Consider the following 21,907-nt stretch of genomic DNA (forward strand, 5'->3'; position numbering starts at 1 on the left):
CTCAGATCAGATAAAGTCAGCAATCTGAAAACTTTAAGTTGGTCTCCAGGAAACTTTTTTTTCACGTTATTAAATAGATGATGACTGAATTTATCTCATGTGAGACCCGTCTCGATCTCCTCACACCGAATCCCCATCAAAACCAGAATCCGCTTCACTTCAGAGCTCTGAGGTCCTCTGATGGAGCTCGTTCTGAGATGTGTGGACGCCTTTGACAAGCGCCTGTGCAGACCTGCCTTTGTTTAGCGTCCACGCTCGTATGTTGTGTCTGTCTCCTGTTTTGGTGACGTCTGATGGAATAAACTCGACTTCAGCGTCAGCCTCTGGAAGCCGCCGCTCGGCGCAGACTCGCGTTGGACGAGACACAACAGTCTGGCTGCAGAGGGCACCGAGTTCATGCAATCAAGCCATGTGGAAAATACCGTATCTGTCCGAGTTCAGCCGATTACTGCTGCAGTCAGCCGTCCCAGCGAGAGCTGGACGACCACCAAAAGTCCCCAAAAGCACCTGAAAGGCTTTTTGTGGCTCGGATTTCTTTTCTTATTTTCTAAAGATTATTTTGAAGACTTTTTTTTCCCCTTTTTCAGCGAGCCGCAGAGGAAGTCCGGCGGGCGTGTGATGAGTGTGAAGTTCATTTATCAAGCGTAAGCTCTGATTTATTTCATATGAACTTTTCTTAAACGCAATAAAAACTATAAATGATGAGAAAAAGCATTTAGTTACAAATTGTGCCCTTAAAGAGTTCAACTGAAAACCAAAGAACGAAAGTCAATATACATTTTGCACTTAAAATGAAAATCTTACTGTCAAAATTTAGAATAACTGCAGTACATTTACTCAACTACTACACTTAAGTACAGCTTTAAAGTACTTGTAGTTGAGTGTTTCCATTCTTATTTCCACTCCACTGCGTGTTGGAGGCACATGTTTTCCTTCATCACATTTCACAACTTACTTTGCAGATTCAGATTAATAATACGGAATATAAATCATATAAAAATAACACAAATTATTTGACTTCAGTTTCCAAAGAGCAGGAAGGGAAACTTTGAAACCGGTTTCCGTCAGCTTGTAGATGTGCTTAGTGTGATATTAAACACACTGAACGATTAAACACGTTGCTTATCCTGTCAAATAAATACATTTTAAATTATTTTAAACTGTATTAAACCCTTCAAAGATCTACTGAACAGCTCACGTCAGCGTTTCACAGCTTCATCACACGGCGCAGCGACGACCACCTGAAGCTCAGCATCACAAAGCCAGTCAGCCTCAAAGCTTCACACACACACACACACACACACGTTCAACCCGGCAGCACAGAAGATCAATACAATCAGCACACACTGGAGGTTGACACCCCGAGTCTGTGGCCACATGTGACACCTGGACCCAATCAGCCCATCAGGTCCTGCTGAATAACAGACAGGAAACAACATGACGTCCCAGTGAAGCCGACCTTTGACCTTTGAGATAGAAAACGCCATCACACCATTAGTGCCTGAACTCTTGTGTGTTTTGGAGGTGACGTTTGACCTCCAAGTTCTCAGTCAGTTCGTCTTTGATTCCAAGTGGATTTTTATTTTGAAGCAATTCAAAGAAAGGAAAGAAAGAAATTTTAACCACATTCATCCTGCGCCACGACCAGCTTTTCTGTGTGTGTTCATCCACGGTTAGTGTGTTGTATGTCAGCAGTATGTCAGCTGTGATCAATACAGCAGACTTGATTTAACCCACTTAACTTATTAATCCGTGACGGGAAATGTTTTTTGTTTGTTTTTTTAGTCATTTTAGTTATAGAAATTATATAACTTTTCATGTAGATTTCAGATTGTTTCTTTCCAAAATACGTGACACTGCGTGCAAAGCCAGTACATGTTGGTAACGTGTAGGAAGTGAGCCTGCTCATTCATAAACCGCCCAGCCAGTAGTGAGCTTTGGTTTCACACACACACACACACACACACACACACACACACACACACACACACACACACACACACACCATTTCAGCTGCAGCCAATTAGAAATGTGTGACCAATACACATCACGCCTGTAACAACAGTGTCTCATGATGACAGGTCAGACAGAAAAGGTCTCACACACACACACACACACACACACACACACACACACACACACAAACAGGCCGTGTTGTCCCCGTGTCCTCTCAGCTGCTACTGGCACAAATCCTCCTGGATTCATCCTCTGCCCTCCGGCAAAACACACCAGGAAGAGAAAACAAGCGAGTCAGAGATCAAACTCACCACAAGTCGAGTTTGTTTCCGTCACCTCAGCCTGACACACCAAACGTGACCAAACGTGTCATCAAAACACGCAGACGCACACACGGTGAGGTCAGCGAGGACGACGCTCCGCTCGCCGCCAGGCCGCCACAAACAGCCTGAGCTTCAATTCTAAAGGCTGAACGAATTTAGTTCCCTAAAATAGACTGCAACACGCTGACCTGAATCAAAGCTGCCGAAATGAAAACATGAACTCTGCTTTCTGTCCTGGCCAGAAAGTGATGTAAAGGCAGAGATAACATTCTTTGTTCTGCTCTGACTCATTGGCACATCTCGACGCCGCTTTTAGACGCGTGAGAACAGCAGCGGGAGCCGCGGCCTCGTGGGCTGCCGGCCATTTTCATCATCGTGAGCCCTGTGAGCAGCAGGTGGACACTTTGCACATTTACTGTGGATGCAGTACTTTTTACGTGTACTTTACACCTCTCAGCTTCCTGTGCCTGGAGCTTCTTGTCATGTTAGCAGAAGTTCCCCTCTTAATAACTCTTCTGCTGATTGTAAAGTTATTGCCATTAATGGAGACTGACGTAATCTCATGGGATGACCACTTTTAGGGACATTTTGCATGTAGTTTCACACATTTTAAGCTTCTCACGTGTCATTTAATGCCACATTTTATTAGTTTTACACGTGCTGAAAAGGAACAAGTCACTACGTTAAAGTCAACTTTCAGACGTCACACAGAAATGGGTCAACGTTTACTTTCGGTTTCACACGGGACTCGAGCGCTGGCCGCCTGTGTGAAGGTTCATCCACCCCCTCGATCTCCTCCTCCTCCTCCTCCTCCTCCTCCTCCTCCTTTCTCGCTCTTCATGTTTCTTCACCTGGCAGTTTTTTTTCTCTGTGGCTTTTATGGCTAAAACGTTTCCTGAGAAAAGCTCAGATGACGTTTTGACTGCAGTGTGACTCTAAACTAACAGTTAAAGTACTTAGTAAAGTACCTTAACTTAAATAGATTTCTAATGTAGAACTTGTAACAGTAGAGTAGTTTGTTGTACTAGTACGTAAATAAAGTATGCAGTTCTTTCACTGCTGATGGATGGATCAGAGGGTGAGACAGGTAGAGAACACATACCTGGCATTCTGAACCCTCTGTGACAAAAATAACGCTGTCACTCTAAACCACAGCGAGTCACAAGGCCGGTTATCACACACACACACACACTGTGACTCAAACTGAACACATACTTGTGTCACAACATCAGTGGGGATGATTGATGGGGACTGATTGCTATCAGTGCTGATGATTTTTCCCATCAAGCAGCAGCACTGCAGTGTAAAAATGATCTGAAACTAAAAGGTCTCCACTAAAGTTCCTCTAAAGATACAAATTATTAACATTGAAATCATGTCTGATGCTAACTTCAAAGTTTGTTTTGTTTTACTTGCAGCTAAAATGAGGTCTTTCCTGCCCACAGCTGAGGCAAAGATCTGAATTCACGTCTTCGTTTCTTCTCAATTTGATTGTTTTCTTGTCTGCTGATGCTGAAAGACTTCACTCACTTCCTCTCCGTCAGCTCAGACTTCACGGCTTTTCATGACTCGTCTCTCCTTCGTACCCGTCTGACCTCACTGAACCTGCTGCATTAAGCTCTCAGGTGACAGGACTCCTGTCTGTCTGTCTGTCTGTCTGTCTGCCCTCCTCTGCAGCTCACTTTCTTCCTCGCTTTCCCTGGTTAAAAGGGTTTTTATGTGCAGTTTTCCCCTCACTTTAATCAAGGCTGTCTGCAAAAATAAAAGCGGCTCTTCAATCAGCTCCTGAGGAAAAGCAAACAGACTTTTCTGTTCCAGACGGAGTGACACCTCCCGTCCTCCTCCTCCTCCTCCTCCTCGTCATCACCGCTCATTCACCTTCACAGCCTGCAGCCCTTTCAGTCACTTCTCTTTCTCTGTCCGCGATCAAAATGCCTGTCGATGCCTCCAGACTGCAGCCTGAGGGGACATGCGTCCACGCGTCCACACGTGATCGCGTTCGGTCTGAATCGTGACAGGAGCGACGAAGCTGCTGCTCTCACACATATTGGCTCTGCTCCTCTCTGCTGGCGGTAATGAGACTGTTAATAGAGTTTCCCCCTGCAGCACAAAGCTTCATCTGTTCACATCTGCATGCGGACACGAGGAGACAAAGTGCGTGTTGTTCCATCTGAGACTGCGTGTAATAATGCAAGAAAATTAGCTTCATGTTCTTTTATATTCAAGGTGGCTAAAGGAAAACCGTTTAAAATCACGGCGTGATGTCAGTGTCCGTTTTTACTTTCTTAAGTGCCTGAAAGTTGACTTTTAAATGTTTGAAACATGACTTGATGCTGCAGGACTAAAGGACGGCAAAGCGTGAAGACTGTCCAAAACCTCAGCAGCCGAGTTCACCATCGGTGAGCAGGAAAACGTTCAGGTAGCCGAACAAAAAACCCAAACACTCTTTTACTGTGAAGAAGTGACATCTCAGAAAACATGACGTGACATTTTTCTGATTCATCTGACTGAAACAATTCATTGACCATCAAAACTGCTGCTAACTAATTTGATTAACTGACACATTAATCACGGCAGCTTTTCGACTTGCACCTCATTTTATCTGACTGAAGTTCACTGATGTGCTGAGCAGTTTTTATGACTTAAAAAGGGTGGGAAATTAAACATCTTTTTAAATAAATGATACAGCTGTGCTGTAGATTTCTGCTTCTCCCATTCGGCGAGTCAGCATGTTGACGCCTGAAACTTAAAAGTCCGAGTGTCATTAAATGAGATCCAACTCTACCTGTTCACACTCACACTTCTCTTCTGTTGTAGGCAACCTGTTATTTCAGGATCAGACTGATCACACTCTCACACACACACACACACACACACACACACACACACTGAGGCGCAGACATTAACCCCTGGTGTCCATGTGACTGTTGTGATAACAAGCTAAGAGGTGCTTATAGGAAACAGATGCTGTAACCAGAGCAGGTGTGTGTGTGTGTGTGTGTGTGTGGGCCAGCGCACAGGTACTGTTCACAACAGCTCTCCATGGATCAATTGTCATTCTGCTCGCTGAAAAGTACCAAAAAGACTAAAAGAGTGTGTTTGAAGAACAATTTGAGCTTTTAATCAATTACAGATGATCCAACACCATTTTCTTATCATACTTAGTCTGACACCTGAACCTTCTGCACCCACCTGACACCTGCGACCTGACAATGGATGAATGTGACTACATTCACTGTTAAATGTCCAAATCCTCAGAGTCCTTGACCTGCACTGCAGCCGAGGACCAGGAGGGATCCACATGAGTTGGCTTCACCTCTGGGGAGCTCTCATGTCATCCATCTTTATATAGTCTGTATAGACAAAATTATCCAGACACACCTCTTTAATGGGGCTGTTTTTCAGGTTTGGGCTCGGCCCCTGACTTCCAGTGAAGGGAAATCTTAATGCTTCAGCACACCAAGACATTTTGGACAATGCTATGCTTCCAACTTTGTGGCAACAGTTTGTTGAAGGCCCTTTTCTATTCCAGCATGACTGTGCCCCAGTGCACAAAGCAAAGCTCCATAAAGACATGGTTGGATGAGTTTGGTGTGGAAGAACTTGACTGGCCCACACAGAGCCCTGACCTCAACCCCATCCAACACCTTTGGGATGAACTGGAACGGAGATTGTGAGCCAGGCCTTTTGGTCCAACATCAGTGTGTGACCTCACAAATGCTCTGCTGCATGAATGGGCACAAATTCCCACAGAAACACTCCAACATGTGGAAAGCCTTCACAGAAGAGTGGAAGCTGTTAGAGCTGCAAAGCTGTCTGTGTGTTTACAATGAGACGTCATTAAAGTCCCTGTTGGTCAGCTGTCTGAATACTTTTGTCTATACAGTGCACAGCCAAAGGTTGTAACATTGATGGGATTGGATACTTCTGTAAAGGTGTGCAGGATGCTGGATGAAGCAGCACAAACTCGCGACACTCGAGTCAGTCAGCCTAACAGCTACCTTCTTACACATTTTATATTTCACACCGAACATATGGAGAAACGTAGAAGTTAATACAAGAACCAAGAGCCTCAAAAAAAAAAAAAAAACCAAAAAACAATTTTACCAAATATTAATGTAAGAACATAAATATTAAGAGGAGAAAATGACAGTGCTGTGTATGAAAGCAGGTCAGTCTGTGTTCCTATTTTTTAAAGCTTTTATTTATTTTTGTTTCAAAACAGGAAACCCCTGAAATACGGGAAATACTTTGAGAACAAGTGGGATCAAATCCACTGAATCTGGGTGGTTTATCGGGACAGACTTTGTTTTGTGTGCTCTTCACAAAGTGTTGCACTGCACCTTTAAGTTATATCACACATCATGTTTGTGTGTTTTCAGGCTGTGCTGAATAAAATATCTTATTTTCTGCTTTAAAGACAGTTTTGGGCCAGAAAAACTCTGCCCACACCCAAACACACACACACACACAGCTAAGCAGACATATACAAACATACACACATTCATACACACACACACACACACACACACACACACACCTTTCCTTGCTTACAGTGGGTCTTCCTGTAGTTGTGGCGCCTGGTCGAACACAAACACTGAGCAACAATACAGCACCGGCTAATCTGTGATCCTGAGGAACAGAGAGTTCTGGAAACACAGCCAAACACACACACACACACACACACACACACACACACACACACACGGCCGAACAAACAGCTATCCCAGACAGGGGCCCCGACTCTGGCTCAATCAGGGGAAGAAAGATGCAGGAGATTGCTGATGATTCTGATAGTCCATGAAAGAGAGGGGCGCGCGCACGCACACACACACACACACACACACACACACACACACACACACATCCATCCTGGCACAAACAAACAAACCCGCCCACGCCGCGCTGATGGCCTGGATAGACTTGCTGATTGAAAGAGGCACAGAGGGGTGAGAGCTACAGGCGGCGCAGGTGGTGCGAGGGAGGTCAGCTGACCCGACTGGGAGCCTCCGCCAGAATACCAACCAAGCCGCAGCCCGACAAGCTGTGGGACATTAAAATATGTCCTGTCAAGGTGTCTCGCACCGCCGAGGCCTCTGAGAGTCGGGCCTCCGCTTGTCTGTGGTCCTCACAGAATTAGAAAATAAGAAGTTGAGCAGCAACATCGTCTGCTCAGCAAGTTTTCACTGAGGATAACCTGAAACCTGGGGAGCGAGTGTAATCTGGACTAAAGGATTACACAGACTCAAAGAGAAAGGAATTCAAGTCTCACACAGTTTTTCACTTTCTCACAGCGTCCACTTTTGATTTAAATAAACATCATATTTGCCTCATTGAATCAGACATTTTTTTCTCGTTATTCTCCTGTGGGACTCAGAAGATCCGACTGCCAGATCCAACACTCAGCATTTATTTAAGACTGAAAATCACTCTTTAACGGTTTGCTGACCTACACTGATGTAAACGATGCAGGATAAAACTTTTGTTTGCTCACATTTAAACTCCTCGGGGCACGAAGTCTGTCGTTACAGTAAAAATAGAAGCAAACAAACATGAAAGTTGGAGCGGCACATCCGTACGTTCTTGCAGATAAAGGAGGTGAGACTTCCTGAACGCCGGCAGCAGACCTCATCTGTGTGCTACTGACTCATCCAACATGAACGTCTTTCATCAGCTTCTCATTCTTCATCCTCCTAAGGCCCGACAGGTTGACCATCTTCCCTCAGCCATCAGGACTGCCCTCGTTCACAGCGTCAAAATAATCCTTCATTTTCTTTAAGTGTTTTTAACTCTAGCTTTCATGAGATGGGCTCTTTATTCTGATTTATTTTCTTTGTATTTTGCAGAATCCTGTTGTGTTCATTTAGATTAAGATGCATTTAATATTTCTTCTTTTTCTTTTCTCTTTTGTCATTGCATTGGGGGCCCATTAAGTCATCTGTTTTATCTGGTTTTAAGTCATTGAAAATGGTGAACCACTAAACTGTTCACGAACTTGTACAGCTTAGAAGACGTGGAGGTGGCAGACCTTCAGCCGGGGGTCTGGGAGGACCTGGAGCTCGGCCAGGTGACACGCCGCACATCATGGAACCTGGCCATTTTGGTAGCAGAGGAAGAGGAAGAAGGGGAGCTGTCCGACAGGAAACAGGAAATGGCAAGGAGACAGAGTTCTGAAGGGGGGGGTGTCGGTCAAATGACCTCAAAGATGGAGGAACGGGGGGAGGCAACGGGGGACAAGAGCAACAACGTGATGAGAGAGAGGCAGTCGACACAGCTGGCAGTCAAGGTCAAATATGAGAGAATGTGAGCAGAAAAACAAAGCAGGCGGATGAAGAAAGAAGGAGGAGCGTGAGGAGGAGGGTGACGAAGAGGAGGAGGGTGAGGGTGAGGAGGAGCAGGATGAGGACCAGGAGGAGGGTGAGGAGGAGGTGGAGGAGGGTGAGTAAGAATGAATGAGATAAAAATAACAGTGGAGAGATGCACAAGAGGTTTCCCAGACCACCTCCTCTCCTCCCCTGCTGGGTCCCCTCACTGTGCAGGGGCCCGAGGGCCAAAGGGACTTGCTTGGCTGACCAGGGCCCACCAGAATCCACGGGGCCCCAGCTTCACCACCAGTGGGACACAGTTTGATTCCGGCTGCCGTGCACATGTGCACATGTTGTCAAGGCCCTGCAGGTCTGACGCTTCACATTTATGATGCTCATTTATGCATAACTAAAACTGGCTAAATGAGTTTTGTATTTTGTATATATATATATATGTTTTTAAACGTCTACTGACAAGTAATCTGGAGGTTTTTGTTAAGTTGTCCTCTTTTTTTTGAGCATTTTCTGACCTGTAAGTTTTGTAAGAGGACCTTGTAAGTAAGTTAGTAGAAATGATTAAAATGATGAAGTGAGCAGGTACGCATTCAGCATCTTCTTGCAGCCGGAAACAAATTTTGCAAGCAAGCTGGCATAAAATCTTAAAAATCAGCACTTTTAAAAGTAATTATGTCATTTTTCAGGCTCAGCATTCAAACAGTCCTCACTGAAAACCACTTTATTAGCCTTTAAATTGTGCGCTGTTGTCTCACGCTCCACTCCGAGCTCTTTAAGTGCTCTCAGCGGTGACCCGCTAAATAGTTTTGGTCTGGTTCTGAGTGTCCGAGTGTCACTGCCTCCATCACCCCCAACCTCCACGACCCAAAGTCCTCTCTCTGTCTCTGCTAAATCTTTCACTCATTAAATGTTCTTTAATCTCCTCTAGTCCGGTCTCTATTGTCTGCCTGCGTTTCTGCCTCCATCTTCCTCTCACTTGTTTACACTCTGAATAAGAGCTTTAAACCCCCAACACAAACAGCCGAGTCTTGCAGCACAAAGACAGATTCTTAACCACAGAGAGACTCATTCAGAACTGACAAACACGCTCGAGTGGCTTTTAGTGCTGCTACTGATACAAGGCTGCTGCTTTGTGCGCGAGCTCACGGCGAGCTGCAAACCAGCTAACACGGACAAACTCTTCAGCTCAGTCCGAGTTAATACTTAATGGGGGTTTCTGAAATAAACTCTGACATGATAAGTATGACAAAGTTCAGTCCGGGTCCAGGAAGCCTTACAGGCAGCGAGGAGGTGATGATTCTCGTAAGTTATCAAATCAAAAGCAAAAGTTCAGCTTCAGCTTCCAGCATGGGGCTTTGTTTTCCCCAGACCGATGCAGGAGGACGAGGTTGGGGAAGTCCACGTCTGTACGAGAAGCTGAACAAAATGACTCATGTGAGGTACTGAACATTTCATTCAACCTGATTTACACTGAAACATGAGACTCCGCTAACAAAACCAAATGGGCGTCAAGCTCCGGTTTCACGGCGCAGTTTGAATCCGCAGCTCTGCAGCTTTCAGACCGACCCTGACGTTTCATACAGCCGCTCAATGAGACCAAACCAGCGAGGGATGAGCCTTACCATCTGTTTACATGAGGCGGCGTTGGCCACACAACATGAGCTGAACGACCTTCTCAGAGCTGGGCTTGTGCTGACACACTCTGGTGTGGAAGACATTGGGCAGACAAAACTACACATCTGAAGATGTCGAATTGGTCTCTGTGATCGTGACTGGTCAATAAGTTGGAAAAATGATAAAAGAAAACTAAAACAAAAACTATAAATGTGCACAGTAATCACTGATTCCCCAGCTGTCAGCTAAAGGAACCAAAAGGTCCAACATTTTTTTCTGCAAAAACACAGAAAAGTGTGCAAACACTCGAGAAGCAGAGCCTTCAAACTGGGCTGAGGGAACAGCACTCGACTTAATGGAGCTAACTGCCTCTGTGAACAGAGAAAAACCCCTCTGTGCCTGCGAGAGGCCGTGAATCCACTCGCCGTCTCCGCTCCTTGCATTCCTGTGTCTTTCAGAGGGCAGGTTGGTGTTTGGGTAGTGCTGGGAGTCTGAGGGGTTAGCACACAAAGGGGGCCTGACGGCGCCGTGCCAAGCCAGGCCTCGGCTCGCCGCAGAGCGCCGCCATGATGGGAAGCGCCGAGCCGGCGGGACTCGACAGGGCAACAGCACAGCTGCTGCTTCTGCTGTCCACTCGTCTGTCTTCACCGTCCTCACTGATTTATGTCCCACCCACATCAACTCTCTGTCCACTTAATTATCACTCTGTCCTCTTCAACAGCTTTCTGTCCTCCCCTTCTGTTCTCTCGATCTTGTTTTTGGCAGCTTGTTGTTCTCCCTCCCCTCTCCTCCCCCTCTCCTCCCCCTCTCCTCCCCTCTCATAAGTTAGCTGAACAGAGTGGGAAGTCACAGCAGGGCAAACAAAAGAATAAGGAGAAAAGCTGATGAGTGTTTAGTGATCATTTTAAACAAAGTGTTTGGTGGATTTTGGCAGAAATCCAAAAGATTTTTTTTTTTTTGACACACAGAAATCAGAGTTTGTGTTTGCTCTGACATGTTCACTGTGTATCACATGGGAGGTCAAAGTCCAGTGTCAACGTCCATTTATGACCTTCAGACAAAAATGGGAAAACAAGTTTGCATGACTTTTAATTATCCTAAAGTGAAGCTTAAGCCTCCTCGGAGTCTGTGTACCTAACAGACTCTTCATGTCTGAAGATGAGGAAGACGTTACCAGACAACACAGGTAAAAATAAAATCTTACATGTGAACAATTGTCTTCTAAATCAGTGCTTTTCACGTCGAGGATCCCCAAACTGACAGCCATCTGATGAGAATGTTGCTTTTAGATGTATTTTTTTACTCAAAGTAAAAGCAATAAGTCAACTGACCAATTAGTCGATTGGTTGCCCACAGAAACAGTTTGTGGTTTGAGTTTGTTCAGGGTCAGGATGTGCTGCGTTCCTCTGGCATTTGTAACCGGAGAGTCTTTGGGTTTTGGACTGTCGGTCTGACAGAGCAGACCTCACGCGATGCACATTTGAACATCCCCCCTTATGATAACAGTGAAAAACAGATAAATAAATACACACACATGGATCAATCTGTCTGCAGTCATGTAACGTATATGTGCCTGGCAGCTGCTGTGGACTGTGACCCACGGACACGTTTCCAGAGGAATCACGTGTCGAAGGATGTCAGCGCGGCGCCTCTGCTTTTCAGCCAGGATGTAAAAATAAAGCTTTTTAATGCAGTCAGCGGTGGAAGGGTAACGTGAGAAACGCCGCCGATGTGCCGCCCTGTCAAAGTGCGGTGAGGGCCGACTGCAGCGGCGACAGACCACCGCAAACACTGCAAGTCTGGAGGGTTTACCGGCCTGACCGGACGCCAGCCAGCAGCTCCAACATCTGATATGATGGATGTGACGCAGTTTGCCTGATTGCAAATTTCTTGTTTCAATGTCTTCACGCAGCCGACTCACATGGGTTGGTCATGGCTGTCACTAACGAGCCGCTTATTAGTGACCAATGAGAGAAAACTGACATCTGCAGTAAAAAAAATCCTGTGAGCAAATCAAGCACAATTCTATCAATTAATATATTAAAACACATTTTTTTTCCCATTTTCTGCTACTTTAGCGCAGATTCAGACAATTCATACAAAATATCAATCAACTAAGGGAAACTTTCAGAGACACCAAAATTCAGCGATTTCATTGTTTTAATCTGGATTTGTATCTTGCTGTATCCTGTTTCCTGGTTCTCTAAAATGAGTGTTTGTTTTCTGCAGATATAAATGATTTTAAAAAGACGTCATCTGTGGGTCTGGAAGGTTGTGATGTGTCCTTGGATTAAAACTCACTGCTGGGCCAAAAGCAAAGTATAATGAATAATAATTAATAAGCCTACATATTCAAAGAGCATTTTACCTCACAAAAATAAATGTTTTTTAGCTTTAAATTTAAAAAAAAAAAACATCACTGAGCCAAATCAAACCTACGGCTCATCACTTTGGGAGTCAAACTGACCAGCAGCGAGAGCAGGAATTAATAATCGCTCAGTCAATAATAATCAGTTCATCATCAGTTCACTACTTTTTGTTGACAGTAAAATGAACATGAAAATGTGCAATTTGAAGACGTGACTCTCCATCGACCAAACATTCGACTAAATGTGTAAGAAATCTGCAGATTCAACTCCAAACATACTTAAAATTTAGATGATTTGAACATAGCTACTGTTTTAATAATGTGTTTGCACGGAGAATAAGCCCGATATGGAAGAAGCATCTGTTATCAGGAGATCACTGCGAAGTGAAAAGTCGACTTTTACTTTTACTTGTGCTTTCGGGACCTCTGGTGCCAAATGGTGTCTCATCACTTCCATATTTCAGCTGGCAGGAATAACAGAATGACGGCGAGTGGTCAATCACATGAAGACGTTCCGGCGAGTTCATCCTCTCACATCAACACGAGTTACTTTAATAAAACCGACGTGAAAGGCAGCGGCTCGAATAAACACGAGCAGCTGCTGTCATGAATCAGACGACTTATCACAGCAATTACGACTTGGAGCAGCGACACTACTGTGCTACTGTGTCAAACTGACACACACACACGACACATCCACGAGGAGACGGTGAACTCTCACACACTTCCAACACACACACACTGGCTGCCCCTAAAATGGCCGATAGCTCACTGTGGCCTGCACGACACGCCGCCACATTTAGTCCAGTTAATCTGACAGCTCGCTGGAGATTCACCTGACACACGGCCTGCGTGCATCAGGCCGAACGCTCCTCAGCCACAGCGTGTCTCTAAATGTCGTTTTCTCCCTTCCTCTGCTTCCCTCCTGCTTTCACCCCTGATAACAGAGACTCCAGTGTCTCCGGCCGTCTGTCCTGCTACCTGTCTGTTAGCCCAGAGGTGGAGAGAGGACAGCCACAAGGCGTGGACGGGACAGGCGAGAAGGCGTCCGCCACAACCAACTCTGCTGCTGGTGTGAAAAGAGAAAATCATCATTTCTCTCGGTTTACAGATAAATCCGAGCTCACGGGGCCTTGTCCCTGTCTCAGCCAGGTGAATCGTGTTTCTGTGGTCTGACCGGAAAGTGAGAGCTGATGAAGCTGAGGATTTTTAAAACTAGAAGCACTTAAGCCATTGTTACACAACATATCACCACTGGTAAACTAAAAACAAGCAGGGAAACACACAAAAAGCTGTGGGAAACACCAACCCCTCACATATGTACAAATACACAAATCATGTGAGAGGTTAAGCCACACACTGGTTTCCCCAGGTGTGTTGTCTCAGGACACCTGAGTGTAAAAAAAACATGTAACCAAACTCGGCCTGCTGTGTCAGCTGACTCAGCAGGCAAAAATGTCATGGCTGGTTGACTTCTGCCAATGAAGTCACCAAATATGTGGCAGCAGTTTCTGATCTCCAGGTGGTGATTAGGCGGCCGCGATAGAAACCTCCAACAGTCTGATATCTGCTGTAAGAATTACTGGCGTGCGGTTTCTCGGAAAGGAGGTCAGAGGTTGCAAACTTTCTTTTTAAGAAAAATACAAAATAATCCCATTTAAACATACAGCTTTAGTTCCGTTTTAACTGCGTGCTGAGCATCTTCTCTGGAGAGGTAAAACGCGTCAGTGAAAGTTTGCAGAAACCGAAGCTTCGTGCTGAGAAACAGAAAACCGCGACTGTGTGTGTGTGTTTGCATTATGCATCAGTAAATTAGCCAATAAATTTAAAATATCAGACACCCCGTGCCATCCTCCACCTGTTCAGATTGTAGTTCAACACTGCGGCTATGAATTTAAAAGCAACCAAAATCGGACCTGAACCTGGTTTATCACAGCGGCACCCCGAATTAAATCAACTCTGCTGTCCATTACAAACCAGATCAGATCACCTAATCACCTCACACGAGTCTGATCACGACCAATCACCGCGTTAAAAACACGTTAAAGCTGTCACAAAGCCGCCTGTGCTTTCCAACAGCCCCAATCGGAGCAGGAACGAAGGCCAAGTGACACGGCGCGCTGGAGCAACAGGTTTCCCTCAGCAGGCAGCCGGATTCTCCGCCACGGGAAAGCAACACCGCGGGGGACACTCTTACCTCTTCTTCTCCTTGTCGGCCGTCATGTCGTCTCTAATGCGCGATATAAAACGTTGTAATCCCACCAAAGTGTAGCGTTAAGTCCAACTTCAGAGTCAAAGGGAGTGAAGCGTGTAGGTGTTACATCGAAGTGCGCAGGGAGTCCTCTGACAGATCGGGTCATTAATAGTCCACAGCAGCAGGCTGGTTGTGGCCGTCCGGGCTGGTGGTGGAGGAGGAGGAGGAGGAGGAGGAGGAGGAAGGGGGTGTGTGTGGGGGGGTGGGGGTCAGGGCCGTACAGTCTCAGAACACTGCCGAGGATTGTACAGCCTCTCACCCGCACGACACGCACACACACACACACTGGAGCTGACAGGAGAAGCCGTAAGTCCGCTGCTCAAAACTTTTCCTCGCTTGCTGATCTCAAAACTCTCGGAAAGTGCTCGGTGTCTGACCTGGAGCTCAGCTGGCACAGTGAAAGTCGCTGTCCCGCTCCCGGCACGCTGATTGGCTGGGAACGTCGCCGGGAGCCGCCCCTTCTGAGCAGGCCCCGCCTTCCGGCCGTGTGTCCAGCTCTGCTACCTGTTTGTCGCTGACGGGACCGACGACAGGTGCGAGCTGTGAAGGAAGTCAGTGTGGGATTAATACGCTGCACTGATGGGAAACTCACTATGATAATCACGTGAACCAGTCTTTTTTGTTTTGTTTATTTGCAGTTCAGTTATTATCTAAAGGAAATCTCAAACACTCATAAACATTTAGTTTTAAAGGTTCGGCACTTTGGAAAATAAGTGTTCACCTTTGAGACTGGGAGAACACTGACGCCACTGATTTGTTGGTGCAGCATTTGAACCTGTAAGGTGTCATACGGAGGCCCGAAAGCTTCCTTCTTTGTCTTTTTATATGTAGTTATCTTGAGTTAATTGTTTTGTGATCGCAAGATCATGAGATTATTACAGAAACAGAGGCTTGTTTCTTTTTATAATTCAATTTGTCAGAGATCACGAGTGCCTGGCCAGCATGCACAGATGGCACCTTGACAAGTTTTTAAACTGAAGACGTCACATCAAGGAGGACCCGTCTTCAATCAGTGCCTCTGCCTGTGTTTCCATTTTACCTACTTGTATACATAATCTAGGCCTCCAGTATTTATTATAATATATTGAAACACACAGCAGTGCAGGTAGTTTCTGTTCCAGTTCCCCTCAGCTAATGTAAATTCTCTAGACAGGAACACATGTTGACCCCCGGAGTTTACAATATTTAGCCATGATGTAAATATCCTCATATCAAATATGTGTGCAGGTGTGAATCTGACTATGCAGGAACTATTTTCTTCAGGTATCAATTCACAGAGGGAAGCGTGCCTGATGGGTGAGAGGCTAGCTAACTGAGCTAACCAAGCTAGCTAACATTACAGCTCAGCTCGAGCAGAGACATTGCAGACTGCATCTCCAAAATCTGACAACTCGCACCAAAACAGTCTCAATGGAGTTTAGAGTAAATAACACACAGTTAAAGTAGTGAAAGGTTTGTAGTCATGGCTAAAAACACACAGCTTCTGTGTTAAGGTCCAATGTTTTTATTAGCTTAGCATAAGACTGGAAAACAAAATCTCCCAACATGCCTCAAACTCACTAATTCACTTGTAATATCTTGATTTTGTCATAACCGTACAAAATTCACAGTGAAAAATTCACTGCTTCACTGCAAACTTTGAGAGTCACCTTTAAAGCCTGCAGGCAGTTTCAAAGTGTTGACACATTCGTTTGATTTAATCTGAACAGTGCCACTTATCACTCATCATCGTTCATTCAGCAACAGTTTTTATTGCTTGGGCTTTGAACATCATAGTTAAAGTTGACAGCCAGTAGATCTCAGCTCATCTACAGCTTGCTGATAATTTAATAAGACAATGAGATGAAAATAACTTCCTCGTGACAGACCACATGAACCATTACTGCTCCTCCAGACCTTTATTTTACATGAAACTGTATAAGTAATGAGCACCATAAACTAGATTCATACGGGACTGTTTCTCAGATTTGTTCTCGGCCCCTGATTGAAGGGAAATCTTAATGCTTCAGCACACCAAGACATTTTGGACAATGCTATGCTTCCAACTTTGTGGCAACAGTTTGTTGAAGGCCCTTTTCTATTCCAGCATGACTGTGCCCCAGTGCACAAAGCAAAGCTCCATAAAGACATGGTTGGATGAGTTTGGTGTGGAAGAACTTGACTGGCCCACACAGAGCCCTGACCTCAACCCCATCCAACACCTTTGGGATGAACTGGAACGGAGATTGTGAGCCAGGCCTTTTGGTCCAACATCAGTGTGTGACCTCACAAATGCTCTACTGCATGAATGGGCACAAATTCCCACAGAAACACTCCAACATGTTGTGGAAAGCCTTCACAGAAGAGTGGAAGCTGTTAGAGCTGCAAAGCTGTCTGTGTGTTTACAATGAGACGTCATTAAAGTCCCTGTTGGTGTGATGGGCAGCTTGCCCAATACTTTTGTCTATATACTGTATAAGCTGACTGTATGAAACTTAAATATAAAACACGTGTTAATATGCTTCATGTGCGGGCAGCTCAGGTCTGAGTAGAACAAGCACTTTAATAGTCACCTGTCTGATGTGGAATACAGAAACAAACAAACACGGTAAAAACAAAAATAAAAGTAGATTGCGCTAAAGTAACCCAATCTGCGTCATAACTATTGATAATTTCTCAGTGAGGCCTCCAAGCATTTAGTTTCCCTCCAACATTGTGTTCAAGAGCAGGTCTCACCACATTTTTAGGACATCAGATGCAGATAACTGCTCGTGGTATTTAACAAGGTCTTCTCAGGGCTGCTTCTCTCACTTTGTCGATGGTAAAGATTACGAGGTGATCAGTTTCTGCACTCAGATCTCCTCCTGGGTGGAGGCAGAAACTCCCTGTGTGCTTTCTGATTGAAAACAGTCACAAGTGAGAACGTTTCAGTGAGTGCTGTTACTCACAGGCTTACTCAGCCCCCTTCGTCCATGATGGGGCACGAGGCTTCGATGAGCTGCCTCCGTCCAGACCTTGTCGAAGTAGGGCAGCTTGTGTGTCTCTGAGACCCTTTGGGGTCTAACCCGGAGGGACCTCCGCCGAGTCGGACAGGCACCAAGGTAGATACCAGAGAGACCCCCCTTAGGTCAGTGCAACATCGCCGAACACTGTTTACTCTGGACTCGAGTCTGGCAGCCGCACTGCCAGCTGTACTGTACTTAAGTACAGTTTTGAGGTACTTGCAACATTAAACTCATCTACACATCAGTTGAATGCATAATCACAATCCAGTAACATAACCCACATTCCTATTACTTTTGCTTTTGGTTCTTTAAGTATTTTGCTGCTAATATTTTGTGCTTTCACTTGTAACAGAGCATTTATACTCTGTGGTATTATTATGGAAATATGTTATGTTTTATGTAAAGCACAACATTTAATGTCCAAACTGGAACACTTTGCACACTTAGAACCCATTTTCACTGAACTCACAAGACAAAACGGGTTTTATGTCAAATAATTTAGCCTGAAACACATGAGGTTTTTGTAAAAATGATACACCGAACAGTGAGAAATTTCTTTCTGACATCATATTTATTTTGTTTCAAAAATTAAAATACACCTTCACATCCTTTGAAATACAGTACATTTGGCACACAGCGCAAGAGGAAAACAAAACATCAACACAAACGAAGGGAGTCCATACGGGAACAAAACAAAATGTACAAACGAAGCTCCACAAATACAGTGACTGCAAAGAAAAAACTAAACGTGTACATACAGCATATGTACAACCTTCTGCATGTGACCAGAACAAAATCACAACACTGTCTCAAACCAACCTCCTGCCACTGCGAGCAGAGTTTCACTTTAGAGGAGGAACTTCCTGCACGTTTTCTTTTTCCTCTGTGACAAATATTAAAGCTCTGGGTGGAAAGTTTGGAAATAGCATTTGGAGGACATCTGGGAGAGAGAACATCCTTTTTTGGGTTGTAGTGGGACAAACAGTTTGACATTTTTTAAATTTAAGACCAAACAAAGATGCAACAGGAGACACATTAAGAAGAAGTAGAAGAAGAAGAAGAAGAAGAAGAAGAAGAAGAAGAAGAAGAAGAAGAAGATTTGGTTTGCAGTAAAACAGTTTATAGACTCTTAAATCTCCACTCTCCATATGTGTGTGTGTTTAGCTGCTGCATTCAGTCCGTCTCAGCACGTGTCCTGTGTCCACTGCTGCCTGTCACACCAGTTTGGTTTCCCTGCTGGTTCACTGGTAACTCGTCAGCTTGTTTTAAATGTCTCCTGCACGCTTGTTCAGACAAATTACATCCATGCGTAACTACTCAGAAGTGGCAGAGGAAGCAGTAAAAGTACTAACACCACACAGCTAAACAAAAAAACTCTGTTACGAGCAGGTAGCACAAGTAAAGATCATTTTCATTATGGATTAATGAGCTGACTAGTGATTGTTTGCTCTGTAAAAATTCAGAATCTGATGAGAAACGCAGTTTGTTTTATCCAATTTCCAAGAAGCTGTCACAACTGACTGAAACGACTAATCCAACAATCACTTTAGCTGCACGTCATATTTTATGAACTTTTGTACTTTAGTCGTGGAGCAAAAAGTACGACAGGCCTCTCACCTCAGATCTGCACTCAGCACTCATTATTAGCACAGTGCAACACACCACATTCACATTTACTGGAGACCCGAAGCCTCATTCTGAGAGTGAAGACGAGATCTGAGCTCCAGCCTGAGGTGGAGCAGCTCCGCCCTCGTCCATGAGTGATTTTATTTAACAGACCTGATGAGGTGATAATGATAATTACATCATCAGGAGTTAACGAAGGACATAAAGTCCCGGACCGTCCGACACGCTGAGGTCAGACGTCCTCACAGTCCTCACAGCTTTCCACCTGTCGCACTTATCACGACACCACCGAACGTGCAGTGCGAGGGCTGATGGAGAAGCCTCAGGTGGGAGGAGTCACAGTCCTGTCACATCACTCACTGCACTCGCTCCACGTGCTCCAATCAGTGTTACATTTGCCAAAAGTATTCATTAATGACAACTGCATGTGAATGTAATGCAGTGACTGAGACGTGGACTAAATGGACTTAACAGTTATAATTCTCTAAAACAGTCTTCTTTGTACCTGAACACACGTCTGTGGGTGAGGACTAACAGGAGGAAAGAGGAAGAAGAAATAAAGGAAAAGGAAGAAAGGACTGAAATTAGAAAACAAAAACAAAAAATGTTCAGAGTATTGCACATGGAGCTGAACATGTTTGGACTCTTTTCAGTTTACTATAAAGTCATTGACACAAGATCAACACCTCTCGAGGAGGAGGAGGAGGAGGAGGAGGAGGAAGAGACGAGGAGGAGGAGGAGGAGGAGGAGGAGGAGGAGGAGGAGGAGGAAGAGATGAGGAGGAGGAGGAAGAGACCAGGAGGAAGAGGAAGAGATGAGGAGGAGGAGGAGGAGAAGGAGGAAGAGACCAGGAGGAAGAGGAAGAGATGAGGAGCAGGAGGAGGAAGAGATGAGGAGGAGAAGGAAAAGACGAAGATCAGGAGGAGGAGGAGGAGGTGAAATCACATGAAATCTAAAGATTTCCAACACGTCAGTGAAAGCTGGACGATTCAGTTAAAACGTTTTAAATAAAGAACACGGACACAACACGTCTGTACATTCAGTCACATGTGCTAACACATTCACCTTGACGATCCACGGCTTTCAATTACTGTTACTGCGCACACACACACACACACACACACACACACACACAAGGCTTTTCAGTGATCAGATGGTCATGGAGGGATTGAAGGAGTTGATCTGAAAAGATCCTTCTGCTCCAGAAGGTGCAGCGTTTCAAGGACTTCACCTGCGACAAAATGTCTCTTTAAACGGCTCCACTGATATTTTAGATTTCACCTCATTATTTGGCTTCCCTGGACAACTGTCTCAGTGTCTCAGTGTCTCAGCGTCTCGCTGTCTCAGCGTCGGGTTACGTGGAAAACAGCTCGTTAGCACTGTAAGCATGTCACTGTAGAACGATGGACACTCCCAGCGGCGAGCTGGCAACCCTTTGGTTTTAATGAAGAGCGAGAGCATCGATGTACTAACGAGCTAAAACACGGAGAGAGGAGGGCAAGCAGAGCAGCCGTCACTCAACAGGAAGTACAGAACAGCCAAAATCCAAAATGCAAAGGTGTCACTATCATTTCATTTTCTCACTCTTAAATTTGAAATAAAGGGCAGAGTTCCATTTCTCGCATCTCATCTTGACATCTCTTTTTTACTTGGAATAAAATAGTTTTGAAGATTTGTTTTTTTCTTTAAATACAATCATTGGTTCGCTTTTTTTCCATTCACATACTCGTTTAGGGAAAAAAACATTCTTTAAACACAGAGATAGACACAGGATACAGCACATTGTGTACAGAGGTATGCAAATACACATGCATGCACACTTTTACACACTATCTCTCTCTCTCTCTCACACACACACACACACTCTGACAGCACATGACCCACGTGTCTGCTTCAAAACCCTCCGCTGAACGTTTGAGCATCTGAAACACACCTGCTTCTTACAGCGCCTGACCTGCGCTCACATGCTGCTCGAACATTTGCTTTGACGGGATGTTCACAAGGGGACAAACATCAAGAGCACAGAAACCATAACGAGAGATACAGATGGTGTAGTATAATTCCTGGAGTGGTCAGAATCTGGAAATGTTCGGGAGGTCTCATTGAAGAGGCCGTGTTTCTTTAAATACTGCTTTTTGTGTTGACGGTGCGTATAATCGTATGCGTGTCAGAACTCGTCTAGGCTGCAGTCTCGTCTCCAAAGTAGGAGAATCCTTTAAACTCATCTTGGTTGATCTGCTTGATGATGCTGTTGTCCACCGGCGTCAGGACGGGTTCTTCACGAGTGAAGTCCTGGTCAAAGTTATTCACATCCCTTTTGGTTTTCTAGAAAGAGCAAAAGGGAAGCTTTACATCACTGAAGATCATTCAAGAACAGTTAGACTTTTCCCTGTGAGCAAAACGAGCTCCCATTCATCACGGAACCATACGTTTTTAGGGTAAAGACTTTCGGGTTAGTTCAG

The 21,907-nt window shown here is 44.9% G+C and overlaps 2 protein-coding genes across 2 annotated transcripts in view; both read right to left on the reverse strand.

The window, feature by feature from the left end:
• Nucleotides 1-15,213, reverse strand: part of epas1b (endothelial PAS domain protein 1b) — a 41,542-nt gene extending 26,329 nt beyond the window's left edge. The window contains exon 1 of the mRNA XM_046402982.1: nucleotides 14,779-15,213. Within this exon, the coding sequence (XP_046258938.1) occupies nucleotides 14,779-14,804 (26 nt within the window). The 5' untranslated portion in view covers nucleotides 14,805-15,213. The remainder of the gene's footprint in view (nucleotides 1-14,778) is intronic.
• Nucleotides 15,214-20,275: 5,062 nt separating this feature from the next.
• LOC124065853 (protein kinase C epsilon type-like) overlaps nucleotides 20,276-21,907 on the reverse strand; it is a 46,526-nt gene continuing 44,894 nt past the window's right edge. Inside the window, exon 15 of the mRNA XM_046401681.1 lies at nucleotides 20,276-21,770. Within this exon, the coding sequence (XP_046257637.1) occupies nucleotides 21,624-21,770 (147 nt within the window). The 3' untranslated portion in view covers nucleotides 20,276-21,623. The remainder of the gene's footprint in view (nucleotides 21,771-21,907) is intronic.

This window comes from Scatophagus argus, chromosome 10 (assembly GCF_020382885.2).
Source record: "Scatophagus argus isolate fScaArg1 chromosome 10, fScaArg1.pri, whole genome shotgun sequence".
Classification (NCBI taxonomy): Eukaryota; Metazoa; Chordata; class Actinopteri; family Scatophagidae; genus Scatophagus; species Scatophagus argus.